Below are 19,626 nucleotides of genomic sequence, written 5' to 3' on the forward strand. Positions count from 1 at the left end.
TGGGGAAAGCAGCTGGCTTCTACCTGTGGCTAATGTGGCAGGAGGTCTGTCTGCCTTGTACTCAGGGTTTCTCAAACAAGTAAACTGCTGACATTGTCTGATGTGAAATATGTCAACATTTCATTGGAATAGTAGATCTATTTATGTACTGTGGGCTAATAAAACAGAAGCTTTATGGTGATGCTTCAATATGTCACAAAAAACTATCAGTAATACATTTAGTCTATGGCTTACAGCCAGTTTATGTATCCGATCACTCACTGCACATTCACAGTGTTGCTGCATATGCTTAGATCTGCTGAGCCTCAAGTCATCACGCTCCATCTAATGCATAAGTTTAGCCACACCTGCAAGTGCTGCTGGGAAAACTGAGAGCAATGCTGAGTGGTGAGGGATCCCAGGAAGAAAGGAGGGTGGGGGGATAGCATGGCCGAGTCAGGTCCTGGATGTAACAACCTGTGGGTCACACTCAGGTCCATGGGCAGCTTCCCATTAACAGGTAATGCAACCTGACTGTTGTCGATCACATCCACTACAGAAGGAGACAGAGAAAGAAATAGCAGTTTATTGACGAGAGATAACACATGTGCATATGGATGTAATGACGGTTGTAACTTAGCAGTAACTTAACAGTACTCTTTCTGTCATATGTGTGACATAGTACTGTGTGCTGGTTCAAGACAGGTCATCAACACTAACAAAAAGTACAGAAAATGGTGCAAGTATTTGATTCCCAGCAGAAACCTGGAAATCTCAGAAGCATGTATGCCATGCCAAATAATCTGAGAAGACACAAAACAAAAACCGGAGAGCCACATACTGTTTGTATTTCAAATAAACCTGAAAAAGAGAGCCCATAGTTTATTTAGAGTAAGTACATGCTGGACATCTACCAAAAAAAATGCGCTGTTGCAAAGTAATATTTCATTTTGTTCAAGCCTTGCTGCTTCAAATGAACTGGCTACTTTTCAACATCACATTCAGAGAAGCAAAAGAGAAGGGTGTTTGTGTATGTTGAAGCTGGAGGTGCATAAAATAGAGTAATGAGAGAAAGTGGGCAGGGAGTTGGATTTGAACATTGTCTTTCATGCAGTTCGGTCAGGTAAATCAATCTATCATTGCAAAGGAAAGAAATATAAACCGAAATTTAGGAAAATAACTGAACCAAGCTTCAGTGTCATTTTACATGTGCAAGGAATAGCAAAGGTTTTAAGTCATTTAACTTAAAGTCCATTGTACATATCATCCTTCCGTTACACCTGAGTGCTCCAACTGTGGTATGAATGGCACAAATTTGGCCTGATGGCATGACCCACTGAAGTCAAAGCTTGCAGGAGAGCTAACCATAACTAGTAAGAAAACATGCATGGATATTTTCCCAAGTTTTGAGAACAAAAACTAAAACCTCTGCAAGCACACAGATAAGTTGATACTGTTTTCATGTGCCAAAGTGACTGACACCTGAAACCAATAAACATTCAGAGGAATATCGATACTGATACAAAGAGTAGACAGATACAGTATGGAAGGAGACACCTTGTACCCTCTGGGGTAAAGGAACAGATGTGGAAATTTACTGAAACTGCCTGTCTGCATAAATGCAACCAAAGATATTACAACATTAGTCATACAATTCCTGTGGGTGGACGTTTCTTGAATTGCAAACCATGCTGAATAAAGTTACCTGTTGTGGACCGCACTGTAAAACACTAAGACATAGGTCACAGCATTTCTGGAAATGTTAATTCGCACTTGGTTAAGAAGTCAGCAATCTAACGAATGAGTTGTTGATAAACTACATTAAATGTGCAGTAAAATGCGCAATGTTTTTGCGCAGTTAAGATCAGCTCTATCAAGAGTGGTGTATACATAACTGCAGCCTATAAGTTATAGATTTATCTGATCAAACTTTCATACTTGGAACAAACCAGCTAAAAACAAAACTGTGGCTTACAGAACATAAAAAAAGCCAAGTGGTTTGGCCCTCATTCCTAACAATGAGAAAGACTCGAATGTGCTTGAAAGCATTTTGAGAACCAGACATATATGAACTGATTCATCGAGATGAAAACAAATCTTTATTGCAGTAGAAAATAAAGAAGGGAAAAACTAAAACAGACGGAGAATTAAAAAGACGAGAGCAATTTACAATTCAAGATCCTGTCCCACAGTCTAATCCAAGCGGTTCTGCAGACCTGCTTAACACAATGTTCAAAATAACAACTTTTTGACAGGGATAGGCCATGTGATCCCATGTTTGCTGTAAGTGTGAGACATAGAAAAGCAAAACAAACAAGCTTTTGTTAAGAAGATAAATCTTAAGTGTGTAATTCTGTGCGTAGCTTGTAACACAGGAAAACAAATGACAGACAAAAAAAATAATAAAACCTAAATGTAGAATTTTCCTGTATGACTACAATCCAACCATGCCAGATAACAAATGGAGGAAAAGGCATGTCTCATCGTCAGCTGGTCCATGCCTGGGTGACTGTACAGTGTGCTATGTTATCGAAGTTGATGTTTTTTTAAACTCTTCAGACGTTTCTTTTTTACACTGTAATAAAAATGAAAGATGCAACAGGAAGAACCTGTTGCAGCACCACAGTATATATTACCAGAAGACTGCCTTTGTGTTCAAAGGAAATCAAACAAACACCAGAGGAGCAGGACGTTGGTGGTGATGGTGGGAAGCCAGATAGCCTGAAAACACTTTCACACAATAACATACACACACACAGTTACCAAAAAAGTAATCTCCCCTGAGAGAGAGGAAATGATCAGGAAGTCAATCTTACTTCAGATATAAACAGAAAAGAAACACCTGTGGCATATTTTGACTCAGAAAACAGCAAAGGCCAATTTGTAACAGCTCCATCAGACTTCCATTGACTGAGCAATGTGACAAAACATGCTCTCCCACTGACAGTCAAAGCTGTGTAAAACTGTGTCAAATGTGAAGGGAGAAAAACAATTCGAATGCCGTATTAACTTTACAACATCACAAAAAATAAAACATTTCTCGACATAAAACTGAGAAACAGAACTCAAGATTTAGAAAAGGGTTCAGAAAAGGTGATGAGCCAGTGTTGTTTCCTTTGGACCCCTGGGCAGTACTGCAGAGATGCTTCTATAGCTGTGATCCCTACACAAGCTTAGAAACACAACTGAAAACCAGCGCCAGTGTACAGCACGCCGCTGCACCCCCAAATCCAAGATGACACTCTACAATGGAGGGAAACTGTCGATATAACATCTGAAAAATCCTTTCAAATAAACGTGTACAAGTTTTTGCACCGATGCGAAATATTTGACCGAAGGCAGTTTCCGTGTGACTCATTAAATGACACAAAACCAGCTTGGTCACTGCATTCCGTGTTTAAAGAGCTAACTAAACAGTATGTATATATATATGTATATATATATACATATATATATACACATAATTATTGTATTTTTAGTTAAGATTATGTCATGGTCTCTATATCAATCGTACAAAAAAAAATAACAAGATAAAATCTGGTTCATTTTAAGAATAAGAAGAAGTAAAAGTTGATAAGATCTGTGTGTTTCTGTGTGCTTGTTTCTATGTCTCTCTTTTGAGCATTGTGGTGCTAAAAATAGCAGGAGACAAACTTCTGGTTTCTGTAATAGCATATTCGTTTCACACCATCATCCTCTTTCTGCGGGCCCTTTGCAGCAACCCACTGAAATACTGACACGAACACACATGCACACACCACGGACACACATGCATACACTTTACTGCTGTACACAAACACACATGCACAGACACACGCTCACACAGAAACAGTGACTTCCTGTTTCTAAAGTTAGTCTGCACCATAACATCCTCTTAGTTCATTTCGACAAGCAAAAGCTGCTATTTTGGTTGAATGGCTTCACTGCAGCTCGGGAGTCTCAGATATCCTTCTGCAGTATTTACATCCAAACTACGGCTTAAATGTGCTTTGTTCGTTGTTTGGGTTAGTGGTGATAGAGCATGAAGTCTGGAAGTTACAACTCAGGTTAAGAGCCAGTTACTGTTATATCCCTATATTCAGAGACAAAGTGTTGCATGAATCTAAGCAAAGAATACAGTTTCCAAATAGATTACAGGTATGACAAATTGTGCTGCATGTAAGTTCATTGTGCCTACACTCAGTTCTTTATTCAAGACCTTGCTTGAGAAGACAATAACACTTGTCTTGACCATTACTCCGCCATGCTGGCCACCTTAAGGAGACCCCCTGCCTGCCACCTTTCCCTCTGTCCTTTACTATGTCCCACCCCCTTCCTTGTAGGAATCCACAGCTGCTGGGCACATTCTGTCCCACTGCTTCCGAGCAGCTGGAGTATCAATCTCCCTATGTGTTCATCCCTCTGTGTGTGCCTGTGTGTGTGTGTGTGTCCATCCCATGCACCCCGAGATATTATTAGCTTGCAGTTGTTTCTTCTGAGTGTACACAGCAGGTCTTTGTGTTTGCATAAGTAGGATCTGCTTGTGCGACAGTTGATGGTGCAAACACGTGTATTAGTGCATCAGTGCTGGTGTGTGTTGCCGCAAGTGTATTTATAGTGCCCATTTGTTTCTTCAGAAGGAGCACTGTGGCAACTCTGTGCAAGTTTCAGTGCATGTGACCATACTTATTTTTAGGGTCACCTGTCAGTAAACACTCGTGTTATTGTTGGTAATCATGCAAGTGTACATGTGTTTAGGAACAGCAAGTTTGTGCATGGCCATTCCTTAACATATTAATAGCATTTCCCCATTTGTTTTTATGAGTGCGTTGCATGTGTATGTGAGTGCATTAAAGTGTATTAATAGCAATCCCAACAGCCAACAAATGCCTCTGTATGTGTAAGGCATGTGTGCGAGTAGCTATCAGGAACTTTACCAAAACTGCAGATGAATGTGAACAAGTAATGAGTTGATAAACCAACGACTATACTGATAAACTGATGAAATTGAATGAAATTACCCCATTCCAGTAAATAGTATTTATATGACATAAAATGGAGAAAGGAGAAAAACATCTTGACGTGACGGGAAAGATTCTGAACTGGTCCACATCTGTGAAAAATAGATATTCATGAATGTTAATTGAGATAGTAATGTTAATCCAAAACAAAGTGTGGAACTTGGAAGTGGTAATGAAGCACTCAGACACTCTATAGTATGCACAGAGTTGTTGAGCGAGGGACCCAACCAGCACTCGCTGCATGAAAAGCTAGCATATGGAGGCACTTTGGATTTTGTGAAGCTGAAAAACAATACTTTGGAAACATGACAAACGTGAGAAACCACATTACACGTTTCCAGTTGGGGAAGTATGAAAATAACCCGGCCATAACTGTTGACAACCAGAGGACCATCAAGAAGGAACTGTGAAAGTTTCTACTTTCACAGTTTACTTTGCTCATTTACTACTTAATTTTTGTAAGGGCAAGGTAAATTACAAACTCCGTCTAAACTTTTGGTGCCAAGGTATTGCGTTTTTATTCAGTCTTAGAACACTTAGAAGCTGAGATACAATATCCCATCTCAAAGATGTTTCATTGTCACAGTGATCCCAATGCTCAACAACTATATCAAAACCTGGAATCATTGAGGAAAGCCAGCAGGAGGTCAGAGAGGCTTACGTCACTGTAACTGCATACTGTATCACAGATGCTGATTATAATTGCAGCCCTCTGAATTGCAACTGAATCAAATTTAATCAAGCTGATTGAAGCTATTGATTGGTCACAAACATTGCAATGGAATAAGGCCTCATTATTTGGGCTGAATCAATAATCAGACAATGCTCTGTAAGATACAAATGGCAGAAAGAAAGAAATGCCTTATATATGTAACTCATATGAATACTGAGAATAACATGTTATCTAGAACGTCAGTGGCTGGAATATTGTGGTGCATGGAAACACGGCTTTTGGTAGCTAACCCAATAAATCAGTACATGCATACTGATTTATTGGATTAGCTAACAAGAGCTAAACTTTGAATGATCAGACGTCTTTATTTTTTGGGGCAAGTCTCAGTTTTTGTTGGCCTCAGTTACAAGTGTCCTCAGAAGAAGATGTGCAAGGACCGCTGTCATGTTCAGACTCAGAAGCTAATCACATTTCTATTGATGAGCCATGGTGATTGTGTGCTATTTGCCGTTGGGACAGAATATCAAGCGAGGTATATTACTGAAGTCCTGCGTAAGATGGAGAACAGGAGTGGACACAGCAAATACGGTGGACAGGAGAAGGAGTGCAGGACCTTCAATGGCTGGTCCAAAAAGAACTGTTGAACACCACCAAAACCAAAGAGCTGGTGGTGGACTTCAGGAGATCTAAAAGTCCATACCAGTCAGTCTGCATTGATGGAGGGGAGATAGAGACTGTTCAGACCTGCAAATACCTGGGGGTGGTGCTGGATAATAAACTGGAGTGGTCTGCCAACATAGAAGCAGTGCACAGGAGGGGCCAGAGCGGTCTCTTCTTCCTGAGGTCCTTCAATGTCTGCACTGACATGCTATGCATGTTTTATCAAACTATCATTGAGAGTACACTGTTCTATGCTGTTGTCTGCTGGGGAAGTTGCACTACAGACAAAAACGGTAGGCGCCTGGACAAACTGGTGAAAAAGGCCAGTTCTGTGGTAGGCAGAAGGCTAGAGGCTCTCAGTGCTGTGGATGAGGAGGAAATTATATTCTGTTTTGGAGAATAATAAACATCCTCTCTACAGCATTCTGGCAGGACAGAGGAGCAGCTGCAGTGAGAGGCTCATCTCTCTGCGCTGCAGGACTGAGAGGTTCAGGAGGTCCTTTGTCCCCACAGCCAAAAGGCTTTTTAACAGTGACTACTGACATGTTCTTCTCAAATTTATTTATTTGTTTATTATTATTACTAGTAGTAGTAGTAGTAGTAGTAGTAGTAGTAGTAGTGTTGTTGTTATCTAATATTCAATCTTTGTAAATATTTACACTTTTTTTTTTATTTATTTACATTTTGTTTTTTAGCTATTTCCCCCACTGGCGGATGAATAAAGTATTTTCTATTTCTACTCTATACTATAACATACTAATGGCGGAAAGACTGACAGTCTAATTGCAGAGAAATGAAAACACACCATGGCACAGGTATACATATAATCACAACAACATAGACCATTTATGTAGCCTGCGATGCAGCCCTAATGCAGGAGCATAAATCAAGCTTTAGTCACAAGTGTTTTGTTGTTCTGGTGCTTTCTTTGGACGAATGTTCAAAGGTCACAGTATCATAAAACTTCTGTTGATCCTGTACCCCTAAGGCAGGGCAGGAAAAGTTGAGGGGTCTCTAGTTAACTGTATCACACGCTTGAATGCTTTTTAATGTGACTCTCCAGCTTTATTTTATACAGACAAACAGACTGACAATTGTTGAAAAGGGTTTCATTATTTTGCCTGTGGGTTCGACCGGGTCACAGGGGGGAACATAGCTAAATATGGTCCAAAGTGCTGTCATAAGATTGGCATGAGTCTGAAACTTCATCATCACAATTTAAGATACTGCTTAAATACGGACGCTGACGCTTTCATGCCCAGGCAGGTACTTCTTAGTCATAACAGAAAGATGAAACACAGAACATTTGTAGATACTAATTACACACCACCTTTCTGATACACCACACGCAGGATCAGGTTAACATTGCCCTCAATTATGCAAAGTAGGCCCGAGCCACAACTTGACCTGACGAGAACACCGGCTGATTTCCTTTATGTACTTAAAAAGAAACAGTCACTGAGCAGCCAGGCATGAGCCGATTCAGTTCAGTGGTCTAAGCATGCCATCCCCACCCACAAATATCCACCCCTGCTCTGTGACACTAACATTTACAGATGCTACCTGAGAGAGTGGCTTCCACACCCACACATAAAAATATTGGCACATACACTAGTTTTTTTTACACGTGAAAATCTGGCTGGCATGTGGATTTGAATGAGAAAACAGGTTCTCATGTCGACTTCCTACTATAAGTCACCCGTGTGCCGGCATTATAATGTCTACAGCAACATTATCTGTTATTGCACACGGGGTAAGAAGAGTATGTACACAGAAGGGCTTCTTTGTTTCAGATTCACCCTGCAGTCAGTAAGAATAAGGTTACTGTCTTGCGGTTCTAGCCAGCTTTTACTGCTGGTTTTGATAAAGTTACTGTTTTGTTGATTTCCCTAATACATTTTATATTCTTTCTTTCTTTCTCAAACACGCACAAATACACACTCACATGATACACAGCAGAGTGATGGTTCTTCTGCTGTGTTTTTGAGGGGCAGAGTGTATCAGTAGTCAGCTGAGTTGATCTTAAATCAGGAACAGGAAATGTGATCTGGGCCTCTGGCCGGTCCAGAACACTGTCCCTATTGTCAGTGCACTGCTGTGGCTCACACTAGGAAAACACTGGGGACTTTTAAAGGTTATCTGTCCTGTGGAAAGGTTGATATTCCCCTATACAACGGTGCAGTACAAAAACAAACCCAAAATGGCATACAGCATATAAAGAACCGATCACTAAAAATGTCTATGACTTTGCTTTACTTCTTAGTATAAAATTAAATGCCTATCTGTGGTCAATCAAAGTATAAAAACCAATGTTTGGAGTAGAGTTGAACCACTAACCAGTGATTGATTCTTCTGATGGAGGGTCCCGTTATCAGTCACTTTAGTCAACCAGCAGATTCATTCACATCCACCTTAATCATTCTTCCCTAATGTTTAAAAAATGTTGTACCGATCACATTTTGCATTGGTCACTGGATAAAACAAGTGATCAGAACATGTCTTCTTGAGTTTTGGAAAACAATTTACACTGTTATGACATTTTATGGAGAGGGGAAGTCCAGACAAACCATTGTCAGAATGTTTTCTCTCGCTCTACTTACAACTCTTACAACAACTAAAGACAATTAAAAAAAGACCCCCTATGAAACATTTCCTTACTTTTAGCTTAATTTGGTCTTTTTTCTGAGCCAACTCTTAAAGAAAACTACACCAGCCAGCAAACACATCGGAATTCTAAGAACAAAAATGCCCCAATAAACAACAGATCTTTCTGTTAGCCTCGAAATCTTAAACAAACCACCTGGGAATGAATCTGTGTTGAAGCCCAAGGTTTATTGAGCAGGAAAGCATCGTCAAAGAAGAATCTGTGACTTGTGTTTTTACTTGCCAACTGCCTGTTTCTTTACTTCAGCGTTCCTTACAGTAGTCATGTGTTGAACTTTTCAATATATGGAGGCTGTCAAGATTGTACTTAAATAAGTGACCGGTACTAACCGTGTGTGCCAGTTAATGTGTGGTAGCGTGAGGTCTCAGGCTAGGTAATGCATGCTCTCTCGTAGGACAATGACAGGGATCTTGACTGCAATTTGTTTCCAATTCCCATTTGCATGGTCTATGACAACCTCAAAAGAGGCCCACCCCACAGAAGTTGGCTGCTATAAACAGAAGTGTAAAGACACGGCTGAAATATGTATCTGTGTGATACTTTGGCCAAAGCATGTCACATACCTATTAGTAAAGCCTCAGTAAACTGTGTCAACTTCTGTGAAAAAGGGCATGATATGTCTCCTTTGAATAACTTTGGATTTCTATGAGAAAGTCACTAGCTATGGTGAAACCCTGCTTCATACCTCAAAAGTAAGTCAAAGCAATAACAACCTATATCACAATAAGTCTTCTAAGAATTATTGCTTACGACGAATTAGGTTAAGGCGGGACAGGCAACTGAAACTAGCTGAATGAGGAGAAGCGACTTTAGTTGTTTTTGTGTATCACAGAGAGAACAAAATATGTGTTAACACAAAGAAAAATTCACATACAGACACCTAAAAAGATGAGAGGAAAAGAAATGAGGGAGAAACTGAAAGGGCAATAGACAAAAAAAAGAGCAGCAGAGTGCAGGTGGTGTTGATTCCTCTGGCATGGTCCTCATGAAACTAATGTAATTGTATCTCTGCAACAGCACTGAGGCTATGACCTCACCCTGGGCTGTGAGAGCTAACCTGGACACTACCAAGCATGGCTGCTTTGAATATTTACGTGCGTGTGGGTTTCATTTGAAGTCTGAGGGAGTGAGGGGGGGGGTACAATGATTTTTATGACTATTGTAACACACACTTCCCACCCTTCAGTCAACAGCTCAGTTGGGGGCAGATGCAGTGTACAGAGAAAACAAAACACACAATTAGCCCTCAATACGATAATTTCACGACTATTAGTTGCGTTTGGCACCATGAATTAGTCATGCTCCGTGACAGATTTGAATAATTGCTGGGGAACCTTTTTTTGTTGCAGTCAGTTTGTTGTCTTAGGTATTGCATTTCCCTCCATTTACCTACAGTGGGTAACAACCCTGTGAGTTGTCCAGGAGCCCAGAGCGTTGCATTTATTACACAACCTTTTCAAGTGTAACTGACCAACATTTAGGTTTGGAGCTTTCAGTCAGGTGAGGACTTACACCTGCTGGATGTGGAGACGTGCCACAGCATCGCAGCGTTTCTTTCATTCGCATTGTTAACAACAACACTGGGACAAGACATTCAGTCCCTGTTCACAAGAGAGCACTGAAGTAGCAGCGAAGACATGCCACCGCTAAACTTTTCTTTTTGTTGGTGTTATAACAGGTTGTTTCGCTACTCAACAGTTTGGGAGCATAAGTAAACATAGCCTACCTTTCGGAGGTATTTCTTTTCAAATAAATTCATGCGACAGCGATGCAGAAGAAGCGGATGTAAACCTCGTCCGGCAGTCTATCCTTGTCATCTTCGGTGCTTTTTGATTAAACCGGTCGCCACTGTGACAGTTTGCGGACTGTTCTTTGTAATAGTATATAAAAAAAAAACAAAAGTGCCGTTTCAGGCGTCAACACCCGCGTGGTTGTCAGAGCTAGAGAGCAGAGCCGTGAATAGTTTCCTGAATTAAACCCTGATCGTCCAATTTCCAGCGACCGTTGCTCTGCGTTTGTCCGTCTCCTTGTCACTGAGCTGAGCTGTCGGTGGCGAAACTGCCCGTGAACCCGGCTGGAAGTCTCACTTTCATCTGCGTGCGTGTGCGTGTGTGCGTGCGCGCGCGCGTGTGTCCGCGCTGCTGATGTGAGGGCTCCATCTGCTGCTGAATTCAACTGAACGATACTTGGTGTGCATTGTGTTTACTCTTCACCTGTAGCGTTACTTTTGGCATAAGCTGCACGTGGAAGCAATGCAGTCTACCCAACAGGATATCCCCGAACATGTAAGGCTACAGCTGAGAAGAAAACACATTTACCGTTTTTTTTTTTAAAGTTAAAGTTAAAGAAAAGAAGAATACAATTAATACATGAAACAGCTTGTTGTGAAACTGTGACATGGTTATACTGTAAAAGAGTACTTTACTCCACATAGAGATTAGTCTGACTGCATAGTAATCATTAGAAACACAGTGATTGACATAAAGCCTTGGTTTACCTCCAATTTTGAGGATTTAAAAGAAATTCTGATGATCAGAACCTTGGGTAACTTGGTCCCGACAGTGAAAACATCAACTTCCTTCATGTTGGTCAGGGGGTTCAGAGCCACATGTGACTTTAAAGACCCTCTCTGCTTATAAGGTGATACTCCCCACCATCTAGTTCAGAACTGAAAAAGCCTTTCGGATGAAACGTCTTCAAGATCCAAGAAGAATTATTCAAGCTCCTATGATTCCTTTAAAATTTCACAGTTTTGCTAGAAGTTCACATCTCTGTGTTTTTGGATGGGTTGATTACTGTGTGAGTCAAAATCAAGCAAATTAAGGGCCAAAAGTTACATTTAGCGATGACGGCTAAATATTTATTCTAGATATTCATTCAATTCTAAATTCACAAACATAACTTCACATCTGAAACTCAATTCATGTGGAGCAAAACCTTTTTTTAATGCAGTGTCCGTTTTTGTTCTCGGATCAGTTTTGATTGCAAACGTATGCATTTTTCATTCTAAAGACATGAGGTAACTCCGCACAGCTGCTCATGGTCGCAACAACAGCAACTCAATTTCTATTCAAGGAAGCCACTGCGGTGTAACAGTGAGCCAACATCAGCTCCAGAGCCATAAAACTGAGGCAGTGACAGTCATTTGAATTTAACCATCCCTGATTATGTTAATAACGCCATAAATGATAATGACAGTTCATGACAATGGAAAAATATCTGTCGCTGCAGTGGTTGGATAACAATGCAGTGGAGAACAAATCTAAACATAAATGCTTAGTGACATTCCATATATGTAGAAATACAGGTCCTGCAAGAGGTAATCTCTGAATGAAACACAACAACGTGCGTCACTTTTGATAAGCACCGCACATTCTGTACCTCCGAGAACAGTATGCTGTAATAATGGCTAACATGAATCAACCAAGACACTGATAAGCATTTGTATGTAACACTTGTACTGTTATATGTTACTCAGTGCTTTCATTAGTCTCTATCCAATAATAACTAAGAACATTAGTATGCTGAAGAAATGGCCCACACTCACCATGGCAACGCACTGCAAAATAACATTATCTGCCTGATCCTTTAATTGGTACCAGAAAAAAAGCATAGGTCAAATTAGGTCTTTGATTCCAGTGGTACCAAGCATTTGATATGTTGTTTAACCTTGTAGTTACCGACATACAGACATTTTTGTACCTTACTATTTTAGTTAAAAGCTACAACTGATGACTGATTTTTTAAGATGATTTTTCAAAAAGCCACAAAGTTGATCAAAGTTAAATAGCACTTAATGTTCACTCAGAGTCAAGTAAGAAACGGTGATAAAGACATTTTTCCAATGTACTTTTTTCAGAGAAAGGATCAGAAACATGACTCCATGACCATGAGTAATCGTTCATCATGGGGTTTTAAGGAATGCCTGTACTATTAATAACTCATGTCCTCTGTCTCTCTGAGATGTTTAAACCAGAAATGATCCAACAAACGCAGACACGCATACAAGCGGAATTCTCCACCTCTACATGGTTATGCTGAGGATATTACCGTAGTTATTTCAACTACAATGATGAACATACTATGGAGAATAATACTTATCTGTATTACTCTCAAAAAGAACAGGATGAGGGTGGTTGGTAATAAGAACCAATACAGTACTGTCCCTGTGTTCTGCTTTTTTTCCTTAATGATCACACTATTTAGAGAGCAAAGGAGTTTAATTCCATTACTTTAAGACAAATTTAAAGATTATTGTTAAGGGAAGTAGTGTAAAAATGTAAATATAGTCATCGAAATGATTTAGGAAACCACAAATTGTTTGAAAACAGAGAGTTAAGACAGAATGATGGCTTCAGAGTTACATGAGATCCAGTTAAAAGGTAATTGGATCAGCTGTAGAGCCCTGAGATGCTGTGGGAACATATAAAACATCTCTTATATCGTAAGGCATAGCCTTTTTTTAGTTCTTGATAGTCTGCTAACTTCCCTTCTTTGTATTCTTATTTTAAGATCTTACCACCGTGCGAACTCACTAGACAAGACAGTTCTGTTTCAGATCACATGGAAATTCACAGATGTTGATTCACACACACACACACATTCAAGGAAATATGTTTATACACTGTTTGTTACTCTCACATGTCCTCCTCCAAATTGAGATCTTATTCAGTCTCACAGTCATCACCCTGCTTGTGGCCAAATCCACACCGTGCCAAGTAAAGTCAGCATAGCTGGATCCATAAAGATAAGTCCAGTTTCAGTGAATATAACTATTAAAACAACAGTGAAGTGGGCCAGTTTTTAATTTTTTTTTTATTTCATGTGACTGAGACTAGTTTTGGTCCTCTTAGGGAGACAGTGGGTTTCTCATTGTTAACATAAATTGTGTACCTAAGGGGAAAATTGTGGCCAGAGTTTAAAAAAATAAAAAAGAAGAAGAAAATGCTATCAACAACAGAGCGTCTTTTCCCTTGTACTCTTGGCAGTCCATCCCACAGTCACAGGGCTGACTGCGGCCTGAATAATTTGAGATACATTCAAGCAAATTGAATTTCATAACATTCCATTTTGAACAGCACATTCTTGAGACAGTGCTTCTCCCATCTGCAGATGTAGAGTGTGCCTGGAAATGATTGCTCCTGAAATTGCATTTTCCTGAAAGAAGCCAATTTAACATGGTTATTTGGAAAATTACACTCTAAATCTAAGAATTGATGTATTTACTTATTATAATTTCATGGGCCATTATGGACATATATTTCTTAGGAATCATGTCAAAGCCAGATTTTTGCAAATGATTTGCAACAATATCTAAGGCCATGAGTCGGCTTATTGGTCACTGTGAAAGTTTATTTGCAGGACTGAATAAGTTCGCATTAACGTCTACCTCCGTCATCATCAGGTATAGATGACAGAGCTCACCCCTCCTATCTTTGACCCTCCAACCATTACCACAGTGCCTCTAAATGAGATGACCTATTTATGGCATGTGTTTGAAGTTGTGTGTATGCATGTCAGCCTACTTTTGTGTGTGTGAGCGTATAATCCACAGTATCCTAGAAGGAGGAGCCATCCTTAGACAGTTCATTAAAAACATCCACACCTTGCAGTAAAATGAGAAAATAAACTAGATTCTGTTGGTAAAGAATCGGCACTACACTCTCATAGCTCGATTTTTTTTACTGAATCCCCGCAAGGGTTTTAAAACCTGAGAGCCAGAACAGCCAGGAAGAGAAATGACACATGTGGCATATGTGGGTAGGACTCCAAGGTGGAGGTTTGTGGCCAGTGGGGCTCACTCCTCTTCCAGTCACAGGAAGCCGGTAGGAATGAGAGGAATGCAGTCAGGCAATACGGTGATGGAGGAAGCAGCAGTTGCAGGGCAGATTGCCAGAATAAAATGAAAAAGGAAAAGAGAGCAGGAAAAGATAGTGGGAATTAGAAAGTGATCAGAGAGTGAAAATAATTAAGATGTACAAACCTCATTGATATTCACTATTTGATGTAGATAATTGGGGACAGTAATGGAAGGTCAGTGACAAAAATCACACGGAACATTTCTGGGAATTGTGGAGCGTGTTATCAGAGTTATCAGTTGGACAGATTTCCTGACATTGGGTGGAAGCTGTGGACCCACAAACAAGAATCTGCTCTTTTGCTATCCAGGGGGTCATCCTACCTTACAGACACATATATGCACTCAAAAACAGGCCCAGACATGAAAACAGCAAAGGTATGCAGGCAGAGACAAACAGAACGTCACAGAGAAACCTGCTGTTTGCCTGTTTTACTCAAACCCTTCTAGTATAAAAAAGCTACCGACCCCTCTCTGCGTCAGATGCTCTTTTTTTTTCTTTCATTTCTTGTCAACCTTTTTGATCCGAGCACACGATCGAAAAAAATGGCAGTTGTAATTGCAGAAGTACTGAACTGCCATGTTTCTATAGGTCTGATAAGGAAAACATGAGACGCATCGATGGTTATCAAAATGTTATGGGCTATCTGACAAGAGTAGTCTGGTTATCATGTGACTGTGGGATTATTCAGCTCATTCTTTGGTTTAATAGATAAAGATCCGTGTTTAGATTCAGTCTCACTGGTCGAAAGAGCCTGTTTTGTTTTTTTCCTTTCATTTTTTAACCGCATCAGGCAGATGTTTTTTTTTTAACAAAACAGTAAACCTCAGAAAGACAAAGAGCAAGAAGCTAATGAAAATATCAAGCATATAGCAGCTAAACAGTTAGATGGCGTGGTTTGTTAAATTGCCCAAAAGAAAAAAAAGAAAAGCCAACCCAACTAGCTTTGAACTATTATTGTCGGTAAAATAAACAACAAAGAAATCCATGTAAACTATTAATCTCTCAATCATTGTCTAGAACACGCAAAAAGCAAAAGAAAAGAAAACATCTCAGTCTATATGTAAAACGGCGGTTTTTGGAAGTGTGTAGTTCTTTCATCACTTGAACTCTATAGTAAAAACCATAGCATGTGTTCAGGTGGGTCCTGCTAAGCTAGAGCTCGCAGCTGCGTGGTGGCTTTGAACCGAGAAGGTGCTGGAGGCTGCTCACAGCGGTGGGTACCCTCTAAAGCCTGTCTGCTTCCAACAGCAAAGCAAAGAGCAACCACAGAAGGGAGAGATAGCGCTCAGCTCCCGCTTAGTTTCTCTGGAAACTGACTGTGACGATGGAAAGTGTTGCTTTACGACGCCCTCGCACTCACATGTGAGCAAGTGTGGAAAAAATTTAAAACACAGTGTTTAGAACAACGTGCAAAGCTTTCAAAGGTTTGACATGTGGCTTTTAATGAACGTACATATCAAACTAAACTAACTTTTGAGGTGACAATCTCACTCAGGCGGCAGTAACATTAACTCGTGCTTGCTCTGAGAAGTCGTCAGATTATGGGGGAAAATGTCCATTAAATAAATGTAATGGGACAAGTAATGTACTTTTTTTTTTTACATCTCCTTGCTTGTTGCCAGCATTGTTTCCAACATGATTACATCAACAAGAAAGAGTATAGAAGGCAAAAAAAAAAAAAATCTTCTAATGTATCATATTTCCAGCTAATAGGGGCTTTCAGCTCTGTTCAAGTAGATCCTAAAGCTCTTAAGTTAAACTGCCTCCACTCCATCATGACAATAAAGATCAATTGCCACTTTAGATTAGATGATTGCAGTAAAACTAGTCTTCCACAAGATGGTGGTATTCAAATAAATAACTATTATATGTTTACTAATTAAACACAAATAATATCCTGTTAAGATATTAAACATAGAACTAAGCTTATTAGAGGCCAGTCACTGGTGTGCCGCACATCAGGCACGCTTCTTGAGGGCCTTCCTTATTACTTATATATACTTACACATGGAGAACCTTCTTCAGACCAGGGCAGACTTAATAACAGGTGATCTGTAGTTCTGATCTACCGCAGAGCCAAGTTACTATGCTGTACTTTAACTGTTTGGAAAATGAATAAACCGGTGCAAATCAGTTTGGATATAGAAAGCAAAATAGAAAACAAAGATGCGCTGAAGGAGTTTTCTGGAGGCAAAGAAATTACTTTTTAAAGTTAAATCCCACAATGTGTAGTGAAAGTTCAGACACCAGTCTCAAAGCAAATGTCTGAGGTTTTAAAACGAAATGCGACGCATTTCAAGTAGTCCCTCTGTGCCTCGGTGGAAGTGCACGCACAGAGCTGAGGCCTGAGACTCCGAGAGGGAGAGTTCATGTCCCAGAGGGCCACTTCTGGCTGTCTGTGGCCCCTTAACCTGCTGCCCCTCGACCTTTACAAACCAAACAAACCAGTAGTCTGATGATTTATCTTAAAGACAGAAATACAAACCCTCATATTTTTCAAGCTATTTATACAGTTTGGCTGCTCTGACTGACATTTCCTTGTTTTCCTCATTGTGCTCAGTGTGGCTCCAGGTTTCAATACATTCCCAACAGGGTGTCCGCTATCAGGTATTTTTCATTATTTTCTAACACAACTGAAGTGCCCAAGATAAAGTCCTCAAATGCATTGTCTCATATGCCCAACTGAAGCCGAGACAGTTTATTACAGTAGAAGACAGATTTTGATTTTTTTTCTAACTCTATAAAACACGGAGTTTGTTTTTATTACCGCCAAGGAAAAACTAACCAAAACAGCGAATCCCATCATTATTGCCCCCTTCATTTTAAAGAAGACACAGAGCAAAAGTCTGATTTATAGCCCCACAAACCTCATAGACTTGTCTAAAAATGGAGCTGCATAGGAGTGTAAAAATAGAGCAAAAGTGTGGTGTTTTGACCAAGACAGCAAGTAAAAGCTGAGGCCAGCACTTCATCTCTTGAGGCAAGATTCATGTCGGAGTAGATAAACAAGGAAGAAGTAAAAAAGCTGTCATGCAGTAAATTTTGTTTATATACTTTCTAATAAAGTGGTTTCGAGCATGTGACACTGGGGATGGGATGCACAGAGTTGGGTGAGTAAATAAATGCATCTCTGCCCAAATGATGCCCAATCTTTTTCAGTACATGTTACTTCAGTGATGTGACAACACCTTATTTCATTTTCATTGTCAACCAAACCTCTTTTCCCTTCATCACTGGCGCTCTTTAGTTTTTTGCCTGAGCGGTTCAACGCAGTAATGGACTGTTGTTTTGCGTCTCCTCTTTTGCTGCCTCTCTAATACTTTTCATGGACATAGCTGCTCTCCAGGGTGGGTAGCTCTGTTTCCAATTTTCTACCCTTCCCCATCCTTAGAAACAACACTTTTGAAAACCAAACAAATGAAACCAAAAGAAAATGAAGTTCAATTCTGTGCCTCTTGTTATTCACCACAGTGTTTGTCCTGGGTGTATGACTTTTAGAACATTTGCATCAGCCGCAACACTGAATGCCGGAGAAACTCCAGCGTCTCAAAGATGAACAAACCACAACTGACCAGTGCCCTGGAGTATCAGTGAAGATGAACCACACCAACAACTGCAAGCCTTCAGTCCGAAAAAAGAACCGAGTCCACATCTGCAAAACTTATAAAGCAGCTAAAATCTTCTCTTTAGCGAGTAAAATATTGACATACTCTGCTGGTGATATAATGTACAGTCACTGAAGAAGGCACTTTTTTACACAGCTGCTAAGCATTTCCTCATACATATGAATATATAGGACATGCAAATGCACAAATTCTTACCGCTTTTCAGGGCTGACGTTCAGGGAGAGGTCCCTCCGAGCTTCCACAGCAGTCCAGTCAGAGCGGCAGCAGCGGGACAGACTGGTAGGCTTGGGGAGAAGATAGGTCCTGCTTTGACAGGGGAGTGGTGGTACAGCGCTGGAGCCCGTCTGTGTGCTGAGAAACGGAGTCACACAGTCAACTGCTTGACACTACAAGCTCCCTCTGACTTTTCTGTGTCTTGCACTTCCTCTCATGTGAGCTCAACTAGTTTGTTCTCATTTTTTTTTCTCTCTCTCTCACTCGCACACTTAATCACACCCCTTTAATTTTCTTTCTCAGAGAGGATACAGTTGCTCTGCCCTATCATTCCCCCTGTAACTTTCTGGCAGTGCTGCCCCTGCTCTAGAAGCTCCGGGGAGGGAGGAGGGGGCAGTGGAGATTGTGTGCATGTGTGTGTGTGTGTGTGCTGTAGCGAAAGAGAAAGAGAGCGTAACAGATTGTGTAGTCACTTGTATCTGCAGACAATGGCAGGAAGTGTAGCTTCAGGATGAACAAAGTACACAAGACTGAAATAAGAAAAGTACATCAAGCATGAAGCATCAAATCAAGTACTAAAAAAGACTTTCTGACCCTTTGCTTGATAAAGTGAGACAAATTCAACTATTACAAGTGTTTGTGGGATGATGGCTTTGTTTAATCTGGTTGCAGAGTTTTGTGTACACATTGTGTTTTTTCAGATCATCTACAGCCCATTTGCTGGAGAGCACATTTACTTGCCTTATCCAACAGTATTTAAACTGTCAACAGATTAATAGAGCATGCATGACAACACATTTTTAAAACTTATTTGTGTTTATTGACCAGTTAACAATTGCACAATTGAGTTATAAAAAACAACACATGATTCGGTTAGATCTGTGTAAATACACAACTGAAGTATTCAGCGTGATTACTTACACAAGGTGACATATTTCACTCCACCAAT

At 40.2% G+C, this 19,626-nt stretch overlaps 1 protein-coding gene across 2 annotated transcripts in view; it reads right to left on the reverse strand.

The window, feature by feature from the left end:
• The window catches only part of LOC140303677 (histone deacetylase 7-like), a 40,554-nt gene extending 21,549 nt beyond the window's left edge, over positions 1 to 19,005 (reverse strand). For both annotated transcript variants that reach the window (XM_072382532.1, XM_072382531.1), the window contains exons 1-2: positions 18,660 to 19,005; positions 348 to 532 (exon numbers count right to left, since the gene is read on the reverse strand). In XM_072382532.1, coding sequence (XP_072238633.1) covers positions 348 to 479 — 132 coding nt within the window. In that variant the 5' untranslated portion in view covers positions 480 to 532; positions 18,660 to 19,005. The remainder of the gene's footprint in view (positions 1 to 347; positions 533 to 18,659) is intronic.
• Between the last annotated feature and the right edge of the window lie 621 nt (positions 19,006 to 19,626).

Source organism: Leuresthes tenuis, unplaced genomic scaffold (assembly GCF_036924035.1).
Source record: "Leuresthes tenuis unplaced genomic scaffold, fLeuTen1.0.hap1 SCAF_3, whole genome shotgun sequence".
Lineage (NCBI taxonomy): Eukaryota > Metazoa > Chordata > Actinopteri > Atheriniformes > Atherinopsidae > Leuresthes > Leuresthes tenuis.